General features: G+C 40.5%; 1 protein-coding gene across 1 annotated transcript in view; it reads left to right on the forward strand.

Annotated features, from left to right (window-relative positions):
- RPTOR (regulatory associated protein of MTOR, complex 1) overlaps nucleotides 1–9,863 on the forward strand; it is a 156,526-nt gene that overhangs the window by 76,124 nt on the left and 70,539 nt on the right. The window contains 1 exon segment of the mRNA XM_009708907.1: nucleotides 532–676. Coding sequence (XP_009707209.1) covers nucleotides 532–676 — 145 coding nt within the window.

Consider the following 9,863-nt stretch of genomic DNA (forward strand, 5'->3'; position numbering starts at 1 on the left):
ACTTCTGGAGCATGGGTAGCCAAATTTGTAAACGGTTTTCTAACTATGCTCTTTCTAATGCTCAGTACAGCATAAACTCTTCTTTGCCTCTATAGAAGATAACACATTTACTATCTTCTACGATTCATTTTGGCTTCTCATAAGCACATCAAACTGCCAGTTAACAGGTGTAGAGTTCTTGAGTAAATAGTACACGGAGGTCCTTTTCTCCCTTAGTAATTTCCAAAATCTTAGTCAGGCTGAGTTTAAGTGACACACCAAAAAGGGCAATTTTATCCAGAAAAGGCAGAAAAGAACCTGAGGTAGAAAGTATTTAATTCTGTTAATGTAAAATGGAGAGTAACTACAATGCTTTAAGGGAACTCAGATGGCAGGATTTCCTTTAATAGTTGTCATATATCACTGCAAAAATGTTGCAGATTCCCTGTTACTGCAATAAAATATTAACATGTTTTTATGTTTTAAATTATTTTTGCACATTTCCTAAGGTACAAAGATACGTGTCTAGTAATTCATGCAATGTCTTGGCAGATCTTTTCCAGAAGCTCTTCAGGCAAGACCTGCTTGTGGCCAGTTTATTTCGTAACTTTCTCTTGGCAGAAAGAATTATGAGATCTTACAACTGTACCCCTGTCAGCAGCCCTCGTCTACCTCCGACGTACATGCATGCGATGTGGTAAGTCACAGCCCACGGGTTCCCCTCGCTGCACAGGCTATGTGCTGATGCCCTAAGGAGATTTCAGGCGCTGTAACCGTGAAAGATTGTTACTACTTAAATCTACACAGTGCTTTACTGATTAAGTCAGCGGATCAAAAATGAAGCAGCATGTGGCAGCGTAATACCCATCTCCAAATGTATTTCTTCTCTGTGCATCCATAATTATAATGTAATTCTGTGATACGGAAGCTGCAGTTCAGCCATATAATCTTTCGCTCCAAATAGGAAAGAAATTGGGCATCTGCTACCTTTATTTTCACAAAGTAAAGCTAGTCACCTGTGATTGAGAAGGGTGGGGAAAGCTGAGGGCTTGAGGGAAAAATTCTTAACTTGCGTTGTTGAAGTAGAAGAATTTTTTTTGCTGCAGAGTTCATCTACTTTTACTGTTGCTTTTAAGATGATTAATGGAAATGGAGGTGGCACAGTTACTGAAAAGCTCTTCAATGTGGTTTTGACTATCAAACAAATGTCCCATGAATAATAGTAAAAAAAAAATACTGACAGTAATAACAAAAATGTTTACTTTCATTTTTTTATTCAGTATGATTAAGAATAGAACAGTACAAAATTTGGCTAAGTACAAACTGGTACAGTCAAGATAATGTAGTTCCTGTAGGAGAAAATGATAGCTGGGTATCTTGCTAAAAGGCTAATAAAATGACAGGTAAAGTTAGCTGAGTGGGCTTAATTTGCCTGCATTTTCAAAATCCTTTTGATAAGTTTCCTCCATAAAGTTGTGGAGGAAAATAAATGTAGAGGAGGTATGAAGTGATGATGATTGGTGTAAAAACCGATAGCAGCATCAGTGAGTTCAAATTATAGGGCCTGGTTTCTCTAAGAAATGGAGGCAAGCTAACAACAGAGAGCCCTGGTAGCATTTGCAGGTGCAAGCAGTCATTAAGGAGGCATTTTCTGGTAATGCAAAGTTGCTTTAATTATTGAAAAGCGTGGAGGCAATAGGGGAGATTTTGGATGGAATTATTAGCGATGGGGCAGCCTCGCTAAACATACTGTGTTTGTACATGGCAAACAGTGTTCTGAAGTGCTTTGGATTAGCAAATTCTGAGGAAAATTGTTTCAGTCATTTGTAAAGATGGTGAGTTGTTTATCATTGTGTCGCGTGAGGGACTGGGACATTTGTAAGTGAAGAACTGAAAAAAACACCAGAGTTCCCATGGTGTCTGCCAGATGATGTTGTTGCTAGATGTGGCAGAGCTTGAACTTGAACTGTGTGTTTCCAGTTGCAGTAGAGTGGAACACGTTTTTGCAGAAATTTTGAAATTAAAACACTACATTTCTTGAGTTATTTATAGCTTGCTTATTGCCAACATATGAAAACCCTCTATTTCCAGTTCCTCATGGGAATATAATTCGTTCTTATTGCCAGTATTTCTGGTTTCCTATGGAAGTATGACTTGGAGTTGGTGTTGCCATCCACATTCTGAACCACAGGCATGAAACTAGGAAGACCTGGATCCCATTCTGCATGTCTCATAGACCTGCATGGTAGCATGATGGATTCTAGAGATGCAGTCTCTTCTTTGCTTGTATTGTAGTTCTCCTGGTGCAAAACAGTGCTGTAAATACCTTTGTAAAGCCCCTCAGACCATACCACAGGATAATGGCATTGTTGCTGCTTTTTAGGATTTACCAGAAGAAGAAATTCCTTAAGAAAAGTCACACACAGGGCTTTTTTCCTTGTGAATCCCAAACACTAGCAAAGTAGACAGCGAGTGAGCAGAGAATCCTTTGACACACTTTATTCAGTGTCCTCCAAAAAAATGTGCAGTTTGAAGCAAATCTAGCAAAGAGGAAAATTCCACTTTTGTCGGAGGTGGCTCAGTTCATTATTACGAACTTTTAGTAAGGACGGATTTAGAAACTAATTTAGAGCTCACTTAAATATTTTCTAAAAATAATCATCTGCACTTATCTATCGTCTTTCATTGAAGAATTTTCTAGTGGATCCCTGATCTGAAACCTCTAAACCCATTTTACTGTTTAGATAAACTAGGTAATGTGACTGGAGGGCAGGAGAGTTGGCAAAAGGAGCGTTGAAAAGAATGGAAACCTCAAACAATGCGATTTGATGATCATTTTGAATCTACATCTGCTTTGTTAAGTGGTGGATGATACAGCAAGTTTTTGCTGATTGCTATTTTATTGAGACTTTTCACAGATTTTTCATACTCAGCATGTCAGACAATGTTTTGGGGAGTGAGTCCTGGCTGCCGCATCATCAGCAATGGTTTGATCTGCAAGCGGTGGGCAAGAACCTCCCAGGTTCTCTCCTACGGTGTTACAAGTGCGTAATGAATGCCAGTAGTGGCTCTGGCGTGTACCAGCCAGTGCTCCTCAAGGGTCTGACTTCAGACTTTAAGGGACTTCTCAGCCCCTCGTCTTCTGTGCTTTTTGGCCTTTGTGTATTTGGATTGGTTTAGGGCCCCATACCTTTCGCTGTGATCCTGTGTGCACTGAGTGTGTGTTCCTGGCTCAGATTTTGGTTCATTGCTTGCAGCCCAAGTGGTGCTGTGATGTTTTTGCTTCTCCAGTACATATATGCATGTATTCTCCTCTCTTCAGTTATCCTCTGGATGCTCGTCTGGTTTCCTGGGCTTTGCTCCTCCATTCACAAAGGTAATATAAGATTACCGTGTTTCTCTGCTGTTACGGACACAAACCATTCTGCGTATTCACAGCTGAGATGGTGACTGAAAATGGGATCTACATACGGACATAATTCATATCCTAGCAGAAAGCTGACTGGAGAAGCAAACTACTGTTATATGTTAGTACATTTTTTGCACCATCTTTTGCAGAAAAGGCATAAGTAAATGTCAGTGTTTCACTGACTGTAGCAACATACATGCCATCTCTGCTGAACTTTGCATACGCTGCCCCGATCTCCCTCCTCATCGCAGCACTAGCCATGAATTTGTGCTCGTGGTGCTCTGCACTGGCCTTGCAACTCTCTTACTGGGATCGTCTCGCAGTCAGCAAGAGGGGAAAGAGCAGAAGCAGCTCCTGCCTCGCTGACACAGAGGGCTCCTGCCATCAGGGCACCATGTTCCTGCCTTCCCCTTCGCTGTCTGTAGCTGGAGGGCAGAGCTCTGCCAGCCCCGAGGAGCTGGGCAAGCCGTAGAGGTGCTGGGGGAGACTGGTGGCCTGCAACTGGCTGGGTCTGCCCGGGGGGGTGGGCTCCGGCTGCACAGTGTTCCTTACACCGGACTTAAGCATCAGTTTACCTCATGGATGATTACAGCTGCCCCTTTTCAGACATTAAATATGAACCGTTTGCTCATTAGTTTTTTTGCTTGCCTTTGTCTCTGCTTGTTTGGTGTTTTTCCCTCAGTCACACTCAAGTGTCCCGGGATTTGAGGATCTGGCACAGTTGTAGTAGAAGCACTGAGGTTGCTGGAGATGTGAGCTGCTGTTCCTTTTGGCTTAGTCCTTTTGAAAACAACTTTTTAAAGTTTTGACCTATTAAGTTGTTGTTCTAACCAGTTCATTTGGGAGACCACTGTTACCTCTTCTGTTAATAATCCTTTTTACCTGAACAATTGAGGAAAAGTGAAAAGTTTTTTTGAAGGAAAGCTTGACCCACAAGCTGTCAGTCTTTTTATTTCACCAAGAAGGGCAGCACATTTAGGAATCAGGAGAGCTGATCCCTGTCACCTTGCCCTGGTTGGTAGGCTCTAACATGTTACTTCGTTCCTTCGGTGTCTTTCTTACTTTTATTGGCTTTCTCTGTTTTACCTGCTTAGGCGTAAACCCTTCTGGGCACAAGCTCTTTGTATTTGTGTGGTGCCTCACACTGTAGGTTCTTGGCTGCTGCAGGCACTACTATAATATAAGTATTAATATTAATATATATTGATTGACTGGCTGTGCTACTCAACTTTGAGATTTGTTCCATCTGTTGTGCAGTAAGAATAGGAGGCCTGATACTCTGTCAGCATCTTGATCTCTGTTGTGATGGATTATGGTTTATGCATTACTGCTGTTGCCAGCAAGTTATATTCGCGGCCTTTGAAAAGACCTAGTAATGTGTTGGAAGTATTTCCTAACACAGATCATATATTAAAAATGAAGTACCTTAATTATGCTTTGGAAAAGCTATGATTTGTCCATAATAGAGGTACTGCAATAGTGTATACAATGACCATGAAATTCTAGTTGAAAGAAAGTCATAACACACTGCAAATAAAATAAGCTTGAAATTCTAGCTGAAAAGAAAGCCCAATTACAGGTAAGAGAGGAGCTGGAGTCTTTGAACGCTATGGGAGTGCTGCAGAACAGATGCAGGTCTGCTCGCCAGTTTCTCAGAGAAACGAGTCTCATTTAGCTGCACAGAAAGAGTATCTTGGCAAGAAGAAAGTGATTGTTTGAAAGGGTATTTGGAACTGTTTGACACTTGGAGGATTAGATTAATTCAGATTACACTGTTGATTTAATCAGATTTTCTTTGTGTGTCTATGTGTTTGTCTTAACATCTCCAAGACCCATTAACGGACTACAAATAGTTTAATGGAGAGAAATGTAGGACAAAAATAGCAAAGCATGTGCTTTGAGTTGTGACTAGAACAGGGGAATACACTGATAGAAGAAAGAAGGATTTCATAGTTGTACCAAATATTCACAGCAATATTTTTTTTTTTTTTTTTTTTTAAAATAGCTGTGTCTGAGCAGCTTCCCAGCTGTCTCCCCTAAAGCAGGCTTAGGGAGGTCACAGTGTCACTGTGAAGAAGGTGAATTCAGGCTGAAATCTGAAAATTCAATCAAACAGGGTATGTTGTTGAATTGTACTTGCAGAAAACACAAACATGAAAAATCTTGTCCGACATAGTTGATAAAGTCTGAAATATTTAACGGTTCCAGAAATACAATTCAAAACAAGCAGATACCCGGGTGCCTGAGCCCCAAGACTACAGATGGCTTCAACTTCTCTGTAGTTGCTCCTCAGCATGACTGTCCCAGTAAGAAATAGTAATTTTCACTAGTATTATGTGTGGTGCAATATAATACAAACTATTCCCAGAAGAAGAAAGAATGTTAAAAGAGATCAATAATAAGTCATAAAAAATGTGACATGAGAATTTAAAAGCATTAGACTTTGACTCAGCCCAGAAAATTTGAGTGTAAGAAAATCTGCCTTTGTGATCTGCCAGCTAATATAGTACATGTGGGTGAAGAAAGACTAACGCACATCTCTGTAACCGTGTTTCATTTACGCCATTAAAGTATGACTGTGGGCTTCCATTACTGAACGTTTCATGGATTTGCTCAATAAAACAGTCATTGAGCAAAGCTGGAACTCTCGGCCTTCTGTTCTTTGCTTAAAAGTCCAAACTTTGCAGCACCTTTGGGAAACAAAGTAAAGGCAGCTGGATGAGTACATGTTAAATTATTGAGTTTAAACAGTCCTACTGTAATGAAACTGGTATTGGACTTGGAGGGGGAGGTAGGTGGAGTCTGGAGGCATGTGAATAGGGACTTTGTGCTGAAGGGCTAAGAAAAATTGAAACTAAAATGTAAAGACAAATATATGAGTATTTCTGTTGCGAGAGAAGAGAGTTAATGATGGAATTCAGGGGACTTCTTTCCCTGTTTAGTTTTTATTGTAGAATTATGGAGGAGCAATGCCTTTTCATTTTTAATTTTTGCATATTCTGAAGTGCAGTATCCATTTACAGGATGATGGCTTGCATCTTGTGTGTTGGGTACCTGGTTGAACTGATTGATCAGTGCAGACAGAGATGCAGGGTATTGTTGGCTTGTTTTCTTTACAGTGTTTCTGTTGGCATGCTGCGTAGCTTTGCTTATTTTAAATAAACAAAAGCACTTTATTGCCTGTTTTTCAACTGAGTCAGTCTTCCAATTAAGGAGAATATACATTTATTCTGAAATATATATGGGAAATGTGTGAGACTAAGTATGTTTTCTCAGTAGTTGAACCTAAGAAGTCTCCAATCCTAACGTAGTCATGTCTGTGAGTTTGACTTTTCTTTAATGAGATCGCTTCACGACATAGCATAGAGCACTGTAAAAAGCTTTTGCCTTTTTTGAGATGTGATACTATGAAAGTTGTGGGGTCCCGAACAAGCATAAGGGTAACTACAACCATGCTGTGTGGTTGATTGCGTACAAAAACTTCTGCAGTTGTAGTTTGAGGGCTGGTGGGCAGCTCGAGGTTCACCTCCTGTGGGGCCTCGTTCCAGGCTCTCCCCAGTTACTGCCTCATGCATGTTGGGGTTAGACCATGCAGAGACGGCCGCCTCGATAGGTGTTGTGTGATGGAAATCCTTTGGACTTGGTCAGATCAGTCGCTGTGTGGGATTGCTTGTTTTTATTGCTCTTTTCATGGAGACATAGCAGGAACATGTATAAAAGCTTATGTTAAGCATACGATAGCTTCCAACTTAACTGGGGTGTACAAAGAAGAGGTGTCCTCTCTTCTTATACAAGTGCTCTATCAATTTGCTGTGCATACAGAGCGATTAGGGCAACATAGTATAAAAAACCTCATTAACACATTCTTTAGTAACATAATGTAGTGAAGTTGAAACACTGCGATATTTCAGTAGGTTATCGCCCAGTGACTACGTGAGGGTGTCATCTTATTGCGGTGGGGGGGTCCAGGATTATTGGAAGAGCAGGGTAAGGAGGCAGGAAAGAACAATGCTGAGGTATTACCTAGCTCTTCTTGTACCTAATGTAGTGAAAACAAATCTTCCAAAGTGCCTTGCAAACAGCAGTCTCCGCAAAGAAGGAAGAGAGGTAGTGATCTCTTGGGCTGGCTTTCATAAATCACCTCTAGGATGCAACACCACCCATCCTTGTTCCCCTGCTGCTCCCTAATTTATCTCTTGTTTGTGTACTAAAATGTAATACTAGTTCAGCGAGCATATCTACAATTTGCCCACCTTTCTAGTTCCCTTTGGCGTATTAAAGCAGTCAATCACTGCTCCTCCTCCCCACCACCAACAGCCATTATTTTCACAAGTATTTTTTGCCTTCTGTTTCTCTTCACGTACTCTGTGGTGTTAGTCCTTTACCATTCGTTTGTGCTTGTTTTGAATCTTTTGATTGTCGTAGTGCCTGTTTAATGCCATCTTCTGTTTTACCAACGCAATGAGTTAGCTATGTGGCAACTCACGTGCAACCTGAAGTCTCACAAGTAACGTGTAGCTGTTCTAGTAGTTGGAAATAGTGAAGTTTTCCTTCAGGCAGAGCTGCTGTTTGCTCACGTGTCTCCTCAGGTGGGGAGGTTTCCCGTTTCCTGCGGAGACAGAGCAGAAGTGGTGTGTTGGGCTAGTTTGGGAAGGCTGGAGAATCATTTTAAGTATCGGAATTGATTAGAGTCGCTCACACAGGCAGTGTTAATCGGCAGCTCTCTAGATTGTGATGTGCAGTAATGTTAAGATTTTATGTTGGTGGCTACTTTTGAAAGATTAAGGTTGGTTATGTGGCTACATTGATTTTTAATGGGCTGTTTTTAGAAGCATAAAAAGAGATTTTGTTTTAGTCTACTAAAATCTCTTTTTCAATTTTTGTTTGTTCTTTCTGATAACACTTAAAACCTTTGAGATTTGACCTTGCAGGGCTGCTTTGGACGTTTTTATAGCAGCACTAGTGCTTCTTACCTAAAATGACTTTGAGGAGCTCAGCATCTTCGCTTTGTGCCTCTGCAGTATACTGACCTACACAGCATCCTTTTACAGGCAGCCAAAAGCAGACTAGTTGTCTCTCGTCTCTAAACCGTTTTTCTCCTGCATAGTAAAACTTATCTCCAAGGCATTATGTAGTGACATTTTCTAATGTTTGAGAGAATTTCTTTAGGTGATATTGCCCCTTCCTCCAAGAAACCTGAAAGTCAGAAATATTCATTCTTTGCTTGATGTACAATTATCTTTATATTTGCACTAATTGACTTTGCCTCTGCCTCAACTAGGAATAAATATCTCTCTCATCAGCTCTATGTAAACATTTTGTCTCCAGCATGGGTCTTTATTGAGCATGTGGGAAGCATTTGTTGCCTGTGCTTTGATTATCTCTTGATTACCTCTTAATTATATTGGCAGCATATTGTCAAGTGGAAGGTGAATGCTGTGAAGCAGAGGGACAAGGTCTGGGGCAACTAAAACAAGCTGCATCTCTTGAATCCATAGAAAAAAATGCAAGACCTATATAGTTTATTTTTCCATCTAATTGGAGAGATTGTTTTCGGTTGAGAACAGCTGCCGGTTACGCTAACGGGATAGATTTCACTTGGCAGTTGTTCTAATGGAAGGCTTTGTTTGACTCAAACCAGAGTGATTTAAGAACTTATTAAAGCAGGTAACTAAAATATACTGTATTGATTATCACCTATGGCCTATGTCTGCAAATGTTCCTGGGAGAAGAAAAATTGCTTAGCCTCTTGATGTTAACACATGATGGCCACAAGCCATGGAAGAGCAAATGTGCTGGAGAATAAATTAGTTTCTTTTGTGTAAGAAACCCCGCGGGTGGTGGTTTAACTCACTGGCCTTTCAGAGTGCATAAATCCATATGTTAAAATGAAAAGTGCATGGAACATCTGTGGATAGATTAGGGATAATTGTTTCTGGGGTAAAAAGTAACTGTTTCACTTTTTTAGAGGCGTTTTAGAAACTTTGGAGGCCAAATGCATTTATTCTAGTTTGGTCGTCTTTTGGTTTGTGAGCATTTGGAAGCAGACTGTTAGCACATTTTGTTTGCACTGAGTCAGCCACAACAGGTTCCTTGTCCACTGTACATAATGTACATGCTGCTATAACTGTAACACTAAAATATTGTAAATCACAATACTTTAGCCATTAAATAGTATAGTAGATAAGTGTAAAAACTTAAATCTTTAAGTATTTTCTCTTCTTTTAGTTTAGCGTGCATCCCTCCATCCTTAGGGTGAGTCACGTAGAGCCAGTCTTTGTAAACAAGGTTGCTACGCAAAACCCAACTCAGAGTTAGGTTAATGGAGACCGAGTTACTTTTCTCAGTGATATGTGCAGTGACACAGTATCTGCATCGAGGATGCGGAAAAGGGGAATTAGCGTAGTGGTGTAGGTGTATCCATGAATTGTGAGTTGGAGGGCTTGTACGCAGGACTGAATCTTCACGAGACGTA

Source organism: Cariama cristata, unplaced genomic scaffold (assembly GCF_000690535.1).
Source record: "Cariama cristata isolate BGI_N322 unplaced genomic scaffold, ASM69053v1 scaffold6301, whole genome shotgun sequence".
NCBI lineage: Eukaryota > Metazoa > Chordata > Aves > Cariamiformes > Cariamidae > Cariama > Cariama cristata.